Below are 18439 nucleotides of genomic sequence, written 5' to 3'. Positions count from 1 at the left end.
AAAATTTGGTTAAGTCAACATTACTCCTTTGACTCACCACGAAGTCTAAGTTCATGTTGAAGTTTTTTTTTTTTTTAAGATTTTATTTATTTATCCATGAGACACAGGGAGAGAGAGAGAGAGAGAGAGAGAGAGAGAGAGAGAGACGCAGAGGGAGAAGCAGGCTCCGTATAGGGAGCCTGATGTGGGACTTGATCCTCGGTCTCCAGGATCACTCCCTGGGCTGAAGGCAGCGCTAAACCGCTGAGCCACCTGGGCTGCCCAATGTTGAAGTTATTTTAAAGACCAAGCCAGTTGGATTTAGATCAGTGAAATTTTGTTAAGCATCTAGGTTTTTTTGTTTTAACATCACCAATTTCTGAATTTTGCCTACTCTGTAACTTGATACAACAAACAAAATACTATAATTATGGCTTTCTAGTATACATACCTTCAAATAAAACTTTACATAATTGAAATTAATTTTTTGGCTTAAAATGGTAGCTGCATATTAATTATTAATAAAAAATGTGTCACTGATTCTGAAAATCCTTAGGAATGTTTAGTTTGTGTTCACATCATTTGAAGTAGTTTTGAAGGGATGATTGGCAGGATTATAGAAATGTTGGTTATTTATAATTTACATAAACAATGATAAATGTGCATTACAAGGCAATGGTCTTATTTCGTAGGCTTTTGTCTGTTTTACAATCTTATGTATCAGTGAAGGCCTTTTTTTTTTTTTTTTGCATTTTGATTGAAGAATGGAGAAGTATCTCATAAGCACTTACAAAGTTATCAAATAGTGACCCAGTATTCCTTTTTTGTCTTAGTCCCTGAGATTTGCATGGTAGGGAAGAGCACAAGCATGTGTGTGTGTACACTCCGGAAACATAGATGTAACTCTGCAATCAAAACTTTTAAAGTCTTTCTCATTCTTCCTTTCCCAAAGTGTTTGTTATCCAGTAAAATTACACAACATAAGCTCCTTCTAGCAGTAAACCAGTTCCCACGTAAGTCACCATGCATACAACCCATCTCAAGATTTTAAAGCTTTATTTTTTTCATTTAGAAACATAGGCTACACTGAAAATAACTAATGTATTTAGAACTATAAGAAAAGGTAACAATATGTATTTCTGGTCATGATGCTAGCTGATTTTAATTTTAAAATGTCATGAATGCCAAAAGGGTATCCTTTTTAATGCTACTAAAACCTTAAATTGCTGTTAAATCTTAAGTGCTATTAAAGTCTTAATTTCTGACACTATAAATTATAGAATTTGTGAGTTGTTATTCTGTGCCAAGCACACATGTGTCTATGTGAATCTCACCATTGCCTGAGTATGTGTATAATGCAGTCTCTGGGCCCCTGTGACAGCTAACTTCTCTTCTGTAAACTCACATAACATTTCAAAATTCCATATGTAATCCTGCCTTGAAGGTAATAAAGGAAATGACTTGTAGTTTAAGGCAGTGTTTATGTGAATGTTACCATGTTGGATAAGAAGAAAACATTCAATTTATCAGATTACCTCTTGCTCTTCTAAGTGACTTTGCTCCATGGTATAGTAAATAGTCCTTTGTGAAACTAGTTCTGTTAGCATAGCCTAGAGTTAGGTATCCTAAATTAAGGAAAATAGCTGAAGAGTGATTTGGTCAACTTTTCATAGGATTTTCCAAATCTGAGAACATTTTAAAGTGTGACATCAGGTCAGCTTTTATTCTGAGTATTGAAACTTTCCAACTATGGAAAAATACCAATTTTCATTTTTGTCTGTGCTTAAAACTAGCCCATTAGCTACAGTTACTCAAGAAGGACACATAAAACTGAGACATAACCCTGTGGATTTAATTATTTTTCAATTCCATTGAAGATATTTATTCATTATATTCATATTCATAATTCTGGTTTGGCAAACCTTTGGCCTATCTTTATAAGCTCCCTAGACTTCTCTGTAAGAATTGAACCTTTCCAGAGTAATTATCCTTTATAGTTTTCTTTTATAGGATTGCAATTATAAATTTAACTGTAGACATAATATCCCTATGTGAAACTTCATCTCAAATTTCTTTTTATTGCAGCTAGTAAGTCTGCAAATTAAAATTTCCCTGTTTGGTAACAAATGGTGCTACCTTTTGGTGCTGAGAGGCATTGAAATGGGTGGAAATTGTACATAAATATGATTTTTTTTCTCATCTTGTCAGTAGCCATTCCAAATCAGAAACTAACTAAGGTAATATAATAAAGGGTCTGGAGGCACACAAATCTAACATTTGACCCAAAAGAATATATTTAAATTGTATGGGCTTAGATACCTTGACCTTAGATAATAAGGCCTATCTTGTGAGGTGCCTTGCACAATGATTACCAAGGCTAGGAGTTTAATAAATGAGATATATAAGTATAAAAAGTGTTAAAAAGTAACTCAGTGCCTCTTTTATTCTGATAATTACAAAATACACTTATTCTGATCATTACTAAGTACATTTCCATGGTATCAACAGCTACATGAAATTGTCCAAAGACACAGAAACCAGTTAATTTTAATTCACTTAATTAAAAAAGAAATCTGAAAAAAATAAAAATAAATCTGTGTACTGGGCTGATTAAATAATTTTAAAATGAGAGACATGAGTACGCAGAGATGGAATTATAACCAAACCCCCATATTTGTGTGTTTTGTACAATCCACTAGTTGCTTTGTTTTTTAATTATAAAAATGATAGTATAATTTGAACCCTTCACTTTTATATGGTTGGGGAATAATATCAAGCCATATTTATTTTTTCTTTGAGGAACTTCAGAGGAACTCTAAGAACTTTTCAGGTGATGTACTATGCAGACCTGCTTGCCTTTTTTTCACCACATGCACGTAATACTTCAGAAAGTGTCAATGAAATAACATGTGCAGTGGGATGAAGGACCATTTTGTGTTCGCTTTCAACTTTATACTTCTGTATTGCAACTAATACTGTTACTTTTTAAAATCCAATATTTGAAAGTCCTAGAAATCAGGTTCAAATATTCTGATCTCTAATCCTCTTCTTTTCAGACTATAAAAATAAAGTAAGTCAAATGAGAAGTAAAGAAGATATAGATCGCATCAAATAAGAGAAACATAGTTTTAGTTCATTTCCTTGTGGATCAAACCACTAAACAGTAAAACAAAACAATTAAGAAATTTATATATGTATATATAAATCAAGTCATCACTTACATCTTATTATCTTTATTGTACTTAAAACATATAGCAAAAGTCACCATCAGAATCCTTTATTGGTCGAGAGAAGAGGTCAAATTCTCAGTCATACATTGGACGACCAATTCAGCTCGACAAGATTTTGATGTCTAAAGTGAAAGTGCCACACACATTTGTCATCCACTCGTACACCAGGCCCACGGTATGCCAGTACTGCAAGAAGCTTCTCAAGGGGCTCTTCAGGCAGGGCCTGCAGTGCAAAGGTAAGGAAGATCTTGCCACTGGACACTTGTCACCAACCAGACTTTGATCTGGAAAGTAATCCTTGTCTATTTGAAATTACTGTTCTTTTTCTTAGTTCACAGCTTCTCTTTCTGTTGAATTCTTGTTTTTTTGTTTTTTTGTTTTTTTTTCCTTTTACAATCATTGTGATCAGACTGCAGATTCAACTGTCACAAACGTTGTGCATCAAAAGTACCAAACAACTGCCTTGGCGAAGTGACCATTAATGGAGGTAAGTTGAAGTTCAGTAATCACATCCATGTTTCTTCCCTGTTCAAGAGTGTGTCCATAATGACTTAACAGAATTTTTTTTTTTTCTGTTGAGATTCTTATGACCGAGCCCAAAGTAAATTACGGGCTCGGTTTGTTCTGTTTTACTGTAGAAAAAGCACTCGTCATTGAGTTTTGATAAAAACCAAAAAGCTTTGCTTGATTTTTATGTAGTGCACAGCTAGTACTGAAGACTTAAATGTCCAGAATTTCCTTCATAACTTTTCTTAATAACTCCTTCCCTAGTTTGTTCAGAAATTTACAAAATATTGGAATGCCTGCAAGTTATAGCTGTCAGTCTCTTTTTCTCCATCCTTCTCATTCCAAACATTAGACAAAGATTCATTTTTCTTCCCTGTCAAGGGAGGGAAGAATCAGAGACTGACCCATCAGGAAATAATCACCCACTTCCTTCATCCATTATATGTGTGCTTCTTAACTTGAATCTTTAATAATAATAAAAAGAACTTTATTCAGCCAATTAAAAATATATATTGTTTTTTATATTTGGGAATATTCTTTTGGTAAAACTCTAGCTGTAAAAATTATAAAAATTAACTGTAAACATTAACTTTGAAAAATTAACTCCTAAGAAAAATACCATGTCCTTTCTTCCCAAGTAGCATTCTTAATGGAGTCTTAGCAAAATATTTGACTTAGTACCCCACGCTAACTTTTTCTCTAGACAGTGGACTGCTTTATACCTTCAGTCTAATGGCAGTTTTGTGATTCCTCTGAAGAAAAAAGCCATGGACAGAAAGAAGACCAGAGAAACAAATTGAGTAGTTTGTTGCTAAAACTCTGAAGAATAAATGCTTATCTTTGCTCTAGAACTTTCTTCTCTAGAAGAAATATATACCTAGAAGAAAAAGGGAAATCTCTCCAGGAAAGCATTCCTAAGCTAGTTTCTGCCTTGAAGATTCATGAATTAGCTGCCAAAATGGAAAGCTTGGCAGTGTTCCCACTTTCTCTGGCATGTGGAATTGACTTTGTTCAGGCCCAGGAAACGTCAGTACGTTCTTGATAACTGGAATGAAGGGGAAACAGTGCAGTTTTTGATATCGTTGATTACTTTGAAATTGCATTTTCCCGTACAGTTAAAAAATCTGGTAAAATGTGAATTTCCCAAGGTTGGCAGGCTGAGGTCCCTGATCTATTATCCGGTTTTAAAATAAGTACTCTGTATTAGTAAGTACAGTTGATGCTTGAACAACTCAAGGTTTGGGGACACCAACCCACCACCCCCCGTGCAGTTGAAAATCTGACTAGAGCTTTTGGCTTCTCCAAAATTGACTAATAGCTGCCTGTTGACCAGAATCCTATTAATAACTTAGTTGATTAGCACATATTTTATATTTACACGTATTATATATTCTTACAATCAAGTAAGCTAGAGCAAAGAAAATGTTATTAAAATCATAAGGAAGAATATATACATTTACAGTACTGTATTGATCAAAAAAAAATCTGTGTGTATGTAAGTGGACCTACACAGTTCAAATCCATGTTGTTCAAAGGTCAACTGTAATTATAATTTATTGCATTACCATCAAATGCATGATGACAGGATTCAGTATTACTTCAAATATCAAATGTCTTAAGTATTTAAAAGCTGCTGCTTATGTGACCAATGTAATATATTGGAATCCATGATTTTTTTAAATTTTTTATTTTTTGGAATCCATGATTTAAAAAGTTGCTAGAATAGCAAGAATTAATGACCCTGAGTCTTCTTGGATGTGAAAATTTCCCTCATCCTCCTATGTATCCCTTTTTTCCCACCAGGGCTGTGCTTCTGAAATAGACCAGTTTCCTTCTCACTCATTTCTGGTATCACTTTGCTTCCTAGAACTTTGCCTGTATCCCACCCTTGGCTTCCTGCCATGGCTGTTATGTCTTTTTATAGTTTTAGGCTTAGGGGCATGAAAAAGAAACATCTGCTTGTAAAATATTTTCATCCTCTGATAATTTCAGATACTTGTGAATTAAAACTTAAGAAAGAGAAGATAAATTATTGAAATAAATATTTTTTTAGAGCTTCCAATTGATATGTTGTAGGATTGCCTGACTCTCTTAAGCCCTGACTCTAGGATTCCAGGCTTATCTTCATGGATGCAAAACAATTTTTTAGATTTGCTTAGCCCTGGGGCAGAATCGGATGTGGTCATGGAAGAAGGGAGTGATGACAACGACAGTGAAAGGAACAGTGGGCTCATGGATGACATGGAAGAGGCAATGGTTCAAGATGCTGAGGTGGTGATGGCAGAGTGCCAGAATGACAGTGGGGAAATGCAGGACCCAGATCCCGACCCTGAGGACTCCAATAGAACCATCAGGTGAGGGCCGCACTCCCAGCTTCACTCCAGCAGGGGGATTTACTTTTTAAGATTCTTTGCTATTTTAATCTTTTGAAAAAGAAATTTAAAGTGTGTCCTTGATTTGATTATGAACTGCAGAGGAACCATAGAGGAGAGCCAGTGGAGTAAGGAGGTCTGGAGCACCTTGGAGAGGTGTAGTTTTGCATCCTTTCCTGGCATTGCCTCTTTCTGTGATCCTTTTTCTTTGGCATGTGAGAGATACTCCTATTTGCAAACCACAGGTTTACTACTAAATTAGTTTTTATTCAGAGATCATTGTGTAGACTTGCAAAAATCAGAGCCCAACCTCAGTGGACACCATCTATCTTATGGCTGGGCCTAATACAAATATTACATATGTCTACATCTTACTGTTCTTTATTTCAGAAGTAATGTGAAATTTTGTATTTGGAGTTTAATCATCTATTTTTCTTGATTACTAGATGATCCCCATTGTTTATATCAGGGATTGGCACACTATGGCCAATTAAGCTGCTGCCTGCTTTGTAATAAAGTTTTATTGAAATATAGGCATGCAAAAAAATAAAAAAGAAATAAAAAATAAAGGAAATATAGGCATGACCATTCATATTGTCTGTTGCTACTTTTGCACTACAGTGGCAGAGTTAAGTATTCTGCAGAGCTTAAGAATGTTTATACCTGGTCCTTTGCAGAAAAAGTTTCCCATTCTCTGTGTTCAAACTTCTGTATCCATTTTACAAATGCCATATTTACTGGCAAACTGAAATTGTTCATGAGAGTAGAGTAATAAAATAATTGGATTTTTTCCATTTAATGGCATAAGAAATATACTGGAAAATATTAGTCTTGTGACGGAACTATCTTTTGAAGGTATACATTTCTGTAGTATCAAGGTGGGGGGCCTGTTGGGGGAGGTGCTTGCATATATACATAAGGGTTAGGGAAGAAGACAGGAACAGATAAAGACAGAAAGGAAAGGCAAAGAAAGATGAAGAATCAACATAATTCTATGAACAATAGTTATTTAAAAGAGAATTTAAATAACAGATTCTACTTTTTATGAAATTATTCAGACTTAGATTCATGTTGTATGATATTATGCACATGAATAATATTTTGCCTGTAGTATGTGATAAGTAAGCAAATAAGCTTTTATGTGTGATTCTGAATACTGTGGCCTCAGTACACTAAGACAGTAATCTATCTGATGTTTACCCGAAAACTGAGCACCATGCAGTTCAACCTAAAAACTAAGGTGATTATTATCCTGCCTCGGGATTCTTAAAGTGTACATGTAAAGTGCCTATCACTCAGAGTAATCCAGATTGTGAACCATAGTATTCTGACAATACATTTCACCAAAAATGGGATGTGAATGTTTTTTGACTTTCACTCTGAAATAGCTGAAATAAGGTTTTGTGCAGGAAAAGATCTGTATCTAAAAACATTTCTCTCCCAAAATATTTTGACTTTTCAAGTCCATCAACAAGCAACAATATCCCGCTCATGAGAGTAGTGCAGTCTGTCAAACACACAAAAAGGAAAAGCAGCACAGTGTTGAAAGAAGGATGGATGGTCCACTACACCAGCAAGGACACACTGGTAAGACCCACAGTCAGCAACTTTCTCTCAGCTTGCTAGCTTTCATTAGAAGAATTGCTTAATGCCTTGTCAAGATTGGGGGACGTGTGAGTTACCAGGAGCAAACCTCTGCTCAGGCATGGCATAGGATTAGGTGGAACCATGTTAACAGTCTGTGGGTGTCGGATGTAGTTGAGCAAGCAACTGAGTTAGAAAAAAGTGTAGACAGCAATGTCAGGGAAACAAAGTCATTTAACTCTGTTACTTGAGATGATCTCCAAACAACTTGAATGTCTTCCTGTTATTTTGTAGCAGTCATAAAAATGACAGTCTGTGCTTTCAGAATGCTCCTTTGTGATTCGGAATTTAAAAAAAAATAACAACACTGCATTTTAGGGAGAGAAGAAATAATGATAACTGTTATATACTTTTAAAATCCTTAATTAAATCTTCACTTAAAAACTGACCTATTTGGGAAAGCAGTGATCCTGTATTTTATTAGATAAAGGACGACATGTTTTAATTTTTTAAATGTAGTCTGGGGTGTTCACTACTACAGATTTTTCTGATAGGTGATGAAAGGGATTGTACATGTGTGTAAGAGAGAAAAAAGTGATCTTCATTTTTGTTGAACTAATTGACATTGGCAACAAACATCTTTCTCAGTGCTTTCCTCACCACCTCCTATTTGTAGGATCCCCAACATTTCTTTAGATATATAGATACCCATAACCTAATTATTTTATCTATAATAGCAGTCTTCTCTACTAGAGAGAGATTTACATGACTTACTATAGGAACCACTTGAATATCATCTTCTAGTTATTCCTAGACATGGCATACATACAGCACTTAAAACATATTAAGTGGTTTAAGTATATTTCACTGGTGTAAGATTAGTTGTGAATGAATGAATGAATGAATGAATGAATGAATAAATAAATAAATAAATAAATAAATAAATAAATAAATAAATAGTTGTGGATGAGACCAAGAATACTAGTAGGGCTTTTGGTCTAAAAGATATTTATTTATTTATTTATTTATTTATTTATTTATTTATTTATTTATTTATTATTCATTCATTCATTCATTCACTCATTCATTTATTATGCAGGGAGCCCTATACGGTTCTCAATCCCAGGACCCTGGAATCAGGCCCTGAGCGGAAGGCAGACTCTTAACCCTGAGCCCACCCAGGCATCCTGGGCTTTTTGGTGTAAAAAGAGTACACACGCACACGCACACACACAAACACACACACACACACACACCCTAAAATCGTGGATCATATATGCAGGCTGAACAAGGATCTTATCACCAAATCATGGAAGTTTAGATCTGTAGTGAACTTATGAGAAGGTAGAAATTCATGCATTCTCCTGACTTTGAGTTGGAGTCATGGAGTCAGACTTGACTCAAACCCAACAAAATATTCTCTAGTTCTTCTGTAATATTCAGAATTCTTCCATCTCTAATGGTTGCCAGAAGACTTGACTAGATAAGCATGGAATTCCTTATGTTCTGAAATAATGAGTATACATAAGTTTTACATCTCTTAATATCTCATTATTATCTCATATCTAATCCTTTTTCTTTTATTACAACTACAAATCCACCTCTAGCTCTGCAAGCAGGCAAATACATTTTAAAATAGAAATAATTAGGTGTGCTTGACTGGTGCAGTAGGTTAAGTGTCCCACTCTGGGTTTTGGCTTAGGTGGTGATCTTATGATCATGAGATCAAGCTCCTTGGGCTCTGTGATCAGCAGGGAATCTGCTTCAGTTTCTCTCTGCCTCTCCCCACTGTGTGCTTGCACTCTCTCTCTAAAATAAAATAAAAAATCTAAAAATAGAAATAAAAAATAGAAATATTTACTATGCATGCACTGTCAGGCACTGCAATGGGTACAAACATATTATCTCCTTTATTACTCCTAACTCTCTGACGTAGTTGTAGAAACTTATCACAAAATTGATAGTCATCTTCTAGAGTCTAAAATTAAGCATGAGTCTTCCTGGTCCAGAGCCCATGAACTTCCCACCACCAGATCTTGTGTTTCCATTGAGAACATGTTTTGGTTTTATCATTCTTATCATTTTTTTCATCTTGATAGTTTTTAAATTTTTAAAAGGTCCTAAATCTAACCTCTATTTCAGCGGAAACGGCACTATTGGAGATTGGATAGCAAATGTATTACCCTCTTTCAAAATGACACAGGAAGCAGGTACTACAAGGTAAGGGTGGCTCTTGCTTTGATTGGAGTCTCCTGCCCCCTCTTGTCTTCTCAGGGGAATATAGGGTATCAGGAATACAAACTATGTCTAACAGACATGACTGTGTTGGGCTTGCTTCAAAAGATATTTTTTCTGTAGTTTACAAATTTGGGGGGAATCAGGTTGTGACCCCAAGTTAGTCATTTGTAGATTTCAAATTTCCCTGAGGAGTGCTTCTGGCCTCATGAAACGGCAATGAGGAAGAGGAAGTTTAATTGCGTATATTAGATATGTGTGTCAACTAGAAATTCACGGTCCATCAGATGAGCTACAAGAAAATTCTTGAAATCCACTACATCCAGCTTTTTTTTATTCCATCTATAGTCTTGCAGCACATTCCCCAGTGGGTTAAGAAACATTGTATGATGCCTCCATGCATTGCCAGTATTCATAAGGAACACTTTCCTCTAGAGAAAAATTTGGCAGCAGTTTCCATTTTGTCTCTCTACATGAAATAATACAGATGTCATGTAATGTATCACCTAGTAAAATATGGTTCCAAAAGAAGTTCATAGTGAAAACAGTATATACTTGCTCCTTCAAAATTAATGCAGCCTCAGCCATAGTTGATGTGACTTACCATGTATACTTAACACAGCTTTAATAGAAAAAGGAAACCTCATTAAATTTTAAATTGAAAATTTATTTTAAAAGTTATTATTTCTTAGTCACTCCATACCTCTAGGTAGACAATATGGTGATTAATTTTTTTCAACTATCAAAATTGTCTTAAAAGCAGTGCTTTTAAAACCAATCTCTGTGGTCTACCTCACTAAAACTGCTCATTTGGCTATATTATTATATTAACATCTATTGAATCAAATTATATGATTCATTTTCAGTGTCTAAAAGGATAGTTAAAACTTAGAAACAGCCATGCATATCCAAGTGCATTTCAAAAGCTTTGTGATTCTACTGGACAGTTATAAAAATTAATCATTTATATTCTTAGATCTTGATGCAGGTTCAAAATAATTATTCCTATTCATACTTTTTCTTGCCACATGAACATAGTAAAAAAGTCACTTGAATTTTTCTGGCAAGAGGAAATGATAAAGTTTCTCCTAATAAAGGTATTTTTGCATTTTGCTTAATAATATTCTGTTTCATAAAACAATTTCATATTAATGATGGCTATTTGAGGTGTCATTTGTCACATGTACCTAGCATGAATTTTATTTGAAAGTTTACATACTTTTGATAAACTGCAGTTATTACATTCTTTCTTTCACAGGAAATTCCTTTATCAGAAATTTTATCTCTGGAACCAGCAAAACCTTCAGCTTTAATTCCTAATGGGGCCAATCCTCATTGTTTTGAGATCACTACAGCCAATGTAGTGTATTACGTGGGAGAAAACGTGGTCAATCCTTCCAGCCCACCACCAAATAGCAGTGTCCTCACCAGTGGCGTTGGTGCAGATGTGGCCAGGATGTGGGAGATGGCAATCCAGCATGCTCTCATGCCAGTCATTCCCAAGGGCTCGACTGTAGGTTCAGGAACCAACTCACACAGTGAGTCTGCTCCAGTTTTGTGTCTGTAGAACAATTGAAGAGAGCCTCTTTGGGGATGACTTATTTTTTGAGTAAAAATAAGTAAAATAAAATAAGTAAAAATAATCTTAAATAGAAGCTGCTACACCAACTAAGATATCTCATTAAATTACCCTATTTTATTGTTTTCTTTATCTTATGTGGAAATTTGAAGAAATTCATGGAAACCATATCTATTAGGCAATAGAAACCTAGAGCTGTTGGTCATAAAAGAAGGAATAATCTAGTTAGCTTGAGTTTGATCTGGAATGCCAGTGTTGTTATTTGCAAATCTGAGTTAGCATGTTCCTTCCAAACCACCTAACATGGTACACTGTGCAGGATACTTGGTGTGCAGAATACTTGGAAATTCTTGATAATTGTCTCCTGAGAGGAAATGTGTGTTCATTAGTAGAATGAGACAGATTTTACCAAAATGCAACCATGATCAAGTGTTGAGGATGAATTTTAAAAAGATATTTTAGAGGAATATCTATGTAAAAATGTGTGATTTTCAGATTTCATAATGGCTATTAATAACAAAGCCTATGGGGGAAAAGCCTATTTTTCATATATCAGTATGCTGTCTGGTGATCGATCACAACTTTTCAGTTGATGTGTAAACCAGTGTTTACATTGGTATAATTGTATACAATGTATAATCGTATACATTGGTATAATAAATAGATTATATATCTTTATTTTGGTGCTAAGCATTTTACAATGAGGTCTCTATTTGAATACCTAAAACAACCCTTACAGATGGATGTTAATGATTTACCTGTGTTACAGGGGAGGAAATCAGGCCATAGAGAGATTAGGTTGTCGTAGCCTTACCAGAGCTATGAAACGGCAGCCAGCATTTCACCCAAGGCTTCATGACTTCAGACTCTAAACTGACAAAATACTGTTTTTCAAAGCCAAGTACAGAGTAAATCTGTAATTGTGAAAGAAAGAAATATTCTAATGAACATTTTCCTGGAAACATTTAATTGCTATAATGTAAAAACAGCCCTGCAGCTTGATTAGTAAGCATGTATCTATTTTGCTGTTACTTTTCTTACTTCTTTTGTGTATTTTTTAACATGTATTTCAGGGGATATTTCTGTGAGTATTTCGGTATCAAATTGCCAGGTTCAAGAAAATGTGGTAAGTATGCACCTACTAATATAAAACTTGGTAATGTGATTTTTTTTTTTTACTGGAAAATAAGAATATCCTAAAATACCTGTTTATTTACCTAATATTTTAATTTTTCAGTATTTTCTAGAAAATAAAGTAAGTCTGTTTGGATATTTTTCTTCCATAAGATTTTGGAAACACTACATTATGTGTTTTTTAAAGTTATTTTCTATATTCTATAGTGTGGAGGGCTAAATACCTATTATTCATCTCAGGTGAACAGTTATAATGTAGTGACTGATTTTTCCCATATTTGCACACCTTGGTATTGGAATTTTGATGGTCTATTATAACACAACACCAAACAAAGTAAAGTCTTTTAGTTGCACAAGTAGCTTAAATATGCCTTTACTCTCATTCCTTGATTGCTACCTAGGAGTGTTGTCTTGTGACAAAGAGTTGTAAATGTTTTTAGAGTCACTTGTCCATATCAAGAAGACCTCAGAAATCATAATGTTTTATGAGTCCATATTCTAATGCCCTAGTCGGCTGTGCCACATAACTCCATCTTTTTGACTCAGTTTTTGAAAATTATAGATATGTTGTGAAATAATTTATTGTACTTTGTTGCGATAAACAGCCAAAATGTAGTAAGGCTTTTCCTACTCCATCCTGTGACTCAGACCTTTTGCTCTCTTTTGTCTACTCTAACTATGACCAAAAGCAAAATGTTTACTTACACTAATGTGAGTTTGATTTCTAAGGAATAAAATCCATGAAACTGTTCATCAGTAGTTATAGCTTTGCAGCCTTTGCTAAATTAGCATAAAGTAAACTGAAAACCAAAACTGCTTTGAAGAAAATTAGGAAAACTTCATAGTAAAGGTTAATTGTATTCTTATGCTGTCAATCTTGAAATACATTTCTAAACACTTGCACATTCCAGTTGCTCATGCTCAGACAGAGAAGACTTTGGGAAATAAAAGTTAATCTATATGCCTCTTGGAAAATTCTAGATACCTGTCAGGTTGTTCTACCCTGTTCAGCCATTACTGTCCACTGAAAATTTGGGGTGCACCTTTGAGCCAAAGAAAAAGATGGAGCAGCTGGGACTCAAAATACTGGAACAGTATTAATTTGTTTTATTGTCTCCAGACAACCTTGAACTCACCCCCACGAATACTCTGAAGGGTTAACAGAATGGAGACAACTGGTAGTTGTTTTATAGGGAGGGACACAAAGGAAATAATAAGAGTGAATAGGATATGATGTAAGATGTAAGAGGGTAGGATTTGATGTAAAAGGGCTCCTTTTCTTTTTTTCTTTTTTTTTTTAAGATTTTATTTATCCATTCATGAGAGACACAGAGAGAGAGAGAGAGAGAGAGAGAGAGAGGCAGAGACACAGGCAGAGGGAGAAACAGGCTCCACGCAGGGAGCCCGACATGGGACTCGAGCCCGGGTCTCCAGGATCACGCCCTGGGCCAAAGGAGGCGCCAACTGCTGAGCCACCAGGGCTACCCAGGGCTCTTTTTCTGAAAGGACACAGAGTATAAGAGTAGAGGATAGGCAGAAAGTTCACTATGATATAATAAGAACACATAAAAAGAAAAGTATTGCTTGTGTTTTCATGAGTGTAATCATCAAATCAGAGACTGTAAGACAGATTAAAACATAATGCTTTATTTAGCAATTTTTATCTCAAAGAGAAAAGACTAGACATTTGGATCCTGTGACCTTCAGAAGTAATAAAAATGGAAGAGTTTAGCTGCCTCATAGATGAGAACTTCACAATAGATTGTCATCCTTTTATGGTATCTCCAGCTCACTCACAGTGAGTTAGCCCATTGAAGTTAGAGTCACCTGGGTGTGGATGGTTGATAAAGAAGCATCCTCACCATCCTAGCCATAGTGAAGTGATTAGAATCATGACTTACACAGACATGTGATTGGGACTGATGATTATTTAACCTGAAATTTCTAAATAACCATCCCAACAAGCAAATCTCTTTTTGAATATTTATAGTAAGTAGCATAGTATAGTTTTAAGTCTTACTTCTCTCTGTTAAAGCATATTTGACTGAACATCACTAAACCTCTGATGCTTAAGAGCCAAATAGTTTATAAAAAACATTACACTATTAAATTAATCAAAGAGTGTGCTTTGAATTCTATAATGATGCTGCACATTTCATCTAGCATTTACAATCTCACTGTTTACGTTAAAATATCTAATAATATTTGTGATATATATAACAGAATTATATAAAACTTGCCAGGATTAATGTTTTGTTCCACTTCATGTTTGTTTTTCATTGGACTTGCACCTGCAGGACATCAGCACAGTATATCAGATTTTTCCTGATGAAGTACTGGGTTCTGGGCAATTTGGAATTGTTTATGGAGGTAGGTTAGTTCACTAGTATTTTTATTGACATAGAATTTTAACTGCTTGTATTTAGAACAGTAAGATCTCCAAGGACAGTATGAAAGACAAGGCCTATGTATATATATCTCTCTGTGTTTTACCTTTTCAGAAATTTCTCTTGAGATAGTCACTATCAGGAAAACTGGGTCTTTCCATCTCGTAAAAGAAGTTTTTCTAGTCCTAAAAAACTTCTTAATTATTAACAAAGTCTATACATGATACTGGTTAAATATTGGTTTATTTATATAAAATATTGAGAAGCAAGGAAGTTATAATTAATAAAATAATTCGTTCCATTTCCTTTTAGCACATTTTATCAGAACTCTACCAAAATCCATTCACATAACTAGACAAATCTTTTAATTCTAATATTCGTGACAGTGTATTTCATTAAGGTTGTCATTTTTTACGTTTTTGAAATGGAGTACTAAATTCTTATCTTTTTTCTTATTGTCAAGCTATTTCATGGATTTATGATTTTAACCTCTGCTGTTTTTGATTCTGGCCAGTTCAATTATATTGTTCAAATATTTAAGAAACATTTAATATTTATCTTTTACCTGTCCTATAAACTGACGTCACAGCTTGTAGTTCCTGGATATAATCAGTTAAAAAAATATCTTTTTTTGTGAGGCAGGATGGCTCTGAAATTATCACAATGCCTCAGTCAGTATTATTTATGATAGTATAATATGTGCTTTATTAGTGAAAAACTGATTAAGTTATATTCTGTCCTAAAAAATGATTTTGGCAGCACCTGGCTGGCCCAGTCAGTAGAGCATGCTACTCTTGACCTTGGGGTTGTGAGTCCAAGACCCACATTGGGCGTGGAGTTTACTTAGAAAAAATTAAAAAATAAGAAGTAAGTTTGATTCTTATAAAATGCTCAAATGATAATTTTTGATGGAAAAACCCACCAATGAATCAGCAGACACTGTGTTTTTTGTTGATGCGTTAACAGTATAACAGTGCTACACAGAGTATTGCTCTACAGTATAATAGTTGCTTGCAAAACAAAAAGCCATGTGATATAGAACATAGTAAATATACATAACTGCACAGAGTATAGGGGTGAGAAATGAGGTTGGAGAGAACAGAAGGTGCCAGATAATTTGTACTACCCAGCACTGAAAGACCAGGCTCAGGCGGAGGCCTCCATAAGGAAACTGAAAAGTTAAGACTGAACACATTGGGGATGAAATAGATGAGAACAGCTATCCGAAGAGAGGTCAAGTACTGTAAACAGTAACAAATGAGAAGAGACAAAGAAGAGAGTAAAATCAGTTTGAACAGAGATTGCAGTGGGTCAAAGAGTAAATGATGTCAAGGAAGTAGGGAATGACAACAGGACAATCTGGTAGTGAAGGAAGGAGGAGTCAGAAGGAAGTCAGAGGAGTCAGAGGAAGAATGAGAGTGGAGTGTAGGGGAAAGAACACTAGATTTACAACAAATGTCGATACAGAATTTCAAGTGAGTTTGTATGTGGAAAAAAACTTGAGTAATTAGGTCAATTTTTATGTTTTAATTTTCATATTTATTTAACACTCCTGTATTCTATACCTACTATAGTGTAGAAGTTAAGAGCTCAGGGGTACCCTAGAGACTCCCTAAAAAGTTTGTTGTGAGGCTTAAATGAGATGTAATGTATGTAAAAGACCTATCATGTGATGACAGTGGTGACAATGAAGTGATGATAATGAAGGTTTCCAGAGTGTGTATAATTATCTGGACACTGTGTGCACCTTACACGTCTTATTTCGCCTAATGCTCACAACAACCTTACCTTTGAACATGAGAAACCTAAAACTCAGCAGCCTTAATGATTTGCACAGGGTCACAACAGAGCTAGTAAGTGAGAGCCAAGACTTTTTATTCTTTCCATTATAACCTGCATGGGTTTATCAGGACTCTATACTTTCTTAAGGAGAGCATTTTGCTGGTGGTATAAGATTATCTATATTAAGTAGTCCAATATCCTGTTTCTAAAATGTGTATTTTTATGAGAAAATATCAGGTTGTTGCTATATATATAGCTTTTAATTCCCACTTTCGTGTTCTAATTTGTGGTTAATTTTATAGTACATAATTGATTTAGAATAGTGGAGCTAAGAAATGAAATCTTTATGGATAGAAGTCAGTGCTCATTAGAAATGTTAATTTATTCAGTGAAATATTTTTATAATTCCCCAAATCGTCCTCGTAAATTCTGGTGTTCTTTAATATTGATGGTATTTAATAACACCATACTAATATTCTCCCCTCTTTTATTTTAAAGGAAAACATCGTAAAACAGGAAGAGATGTAGCTATTAAGATCATTGACAAACTCAGATTTCCAACTAAACAAGAAAGCCAGCTTCGTAACGAGGTTGCAATTCTACAGGTACTTCTTTGTTTTTCATTTGGAGTCTCTAAAATACTCCCTCAACTTCTGCAAAACAGAGAAAAAAGTTATTCCGGTATCTGCAGCATAGATTTTTGGGACCACTTTAAAATAACTGGAAAGGCAACTCGAGCATCAGACTACTGCCTGGGTAGTATCTCTCCTGAGTCTGGGCAGCAGTTGTTCTTTTTTCATGTACTTAATTCTGGGTTTTAATATATTATTAATGCTCACTAAATGGGTAATGTTTCAGCCTTTGCTCAGAGTGGACATGCTGAGACCATTTTGTTTTACATTATAAATGACCTTATCTTCATAAGCATTCCTCCTTTATGCTGTGATAATTATATGAATTGAGTATGGAACTGTCATCATATCAAGTACATGAGTAGTATATGCCTGAGAATCAGATCATCTTGGTATTATTAATGTCCTTTTTGTCCTTTAGTACTGAGCATGTTACTTAACTCCTTTCATTAACAGTAATCCCTTTTTCAAGCCAGATATGTTAGTCAAAGGTATTATGTGGTACATATAATTTTTGTAACCATTAAAACTTTTTCCATAGACTAAAAGGAAATTGAGCAACTGTTTTCTAAATGTGGTCAGCCTAGCTATTCAGTCTAGTAGCTATTCAGTCTAGACAATTAGGCCATTGATAAATTTCCATTTTTTATATATCCACTCTAATTCTCTACTTGTACAAGCTGGTCATAATTTCTAATTCCTAGCTTCATTGAATAATTTTCATTTGAACATTGCTACCAAAACAAAACAGATTGCATTTCTTCATTTATTGTTTCATTTAACTGCCATTTATTGAGTTTCATAAAATAAAAAGTTGAAAAAGTTGCAGTTTTCTGCCCTAAAGGAGCTCATGTGCACAGACAACCAAAAATAATGCCTGCTATACATAGAAAAATAACATAGACTTTTCTGGGACTCAGAATTTCTGAAGATGGTGTTTTTGTGCTTTTGGACAACTATGTAACACAGAGAACTACCACAGTATTCTCTGTTTTCCTGGGGAAGATGATAACCACGC

At 34.7% G+C, this 18439-nt stretch overlaps 1 protein-coding gene across 3 annotated transcripts in view; it reads left to right on the top strand.

Moving 5' to 3' along the window:
* PRKD1 (protein kinase D1) overlaps nt 1-18439 on the top strand; it is a 322398-nt gene that overhangs the window by 262302 nt on the left and 41657 nt on the right. For all 3 annotated transcript variants that reach the window (XM_038544379.1, XM_038544380.1, XM_038544381.1), the window contains 9 exons: nt 3235-3445; nt 3619-3696; nt 5866-6070; nt 7552-7675; nt 9815-9892; nt 11166-11445; nt 12560-12612; nt 14918-14990; nt 17288-17394. In XM_038544379.1, coding sequence (XP_038400307.1) covers nt 3235-3445; nt 3619-3696; nt 5866-6070; nt 7552-7675; nt 9815-9892; nt 11166-11445; nt 12560-12612; nt 14918-14990; nt 17288-17394 — 1209 coding nt within the window. The remainder of the gene's footprint in view (nt 1-3234; nt 3446-3618; nt 3697-5865; nt 6071-7551; nt 7676-9814; nt 9893-11165; nt 11446-12559; nt 12613-14917; nt 14991-17287; nt 17395-18439) is intronic.

The sequence above is a fragment of the Canis lupus genome, chromosome 8 (assembly GCF_011100685.1).
Source record: "Canis lupus familiaris isolate Mischka breed German Shepherd chromosome 8, alternate assembly UU_Cfam_GSD_1.0, whole genome shotgun sequence".
Lineage (NCBI taxonomy): Eukaryota > Metazoa > Chordata > Mammalia > Carnivora > Canidae > Canis > Canis lupus.
The sequence above is the reverse complement of the archived record's forward strand: the minus strand, read 5'-3'. Positions and strand labels throughout refer to the sequence as shown.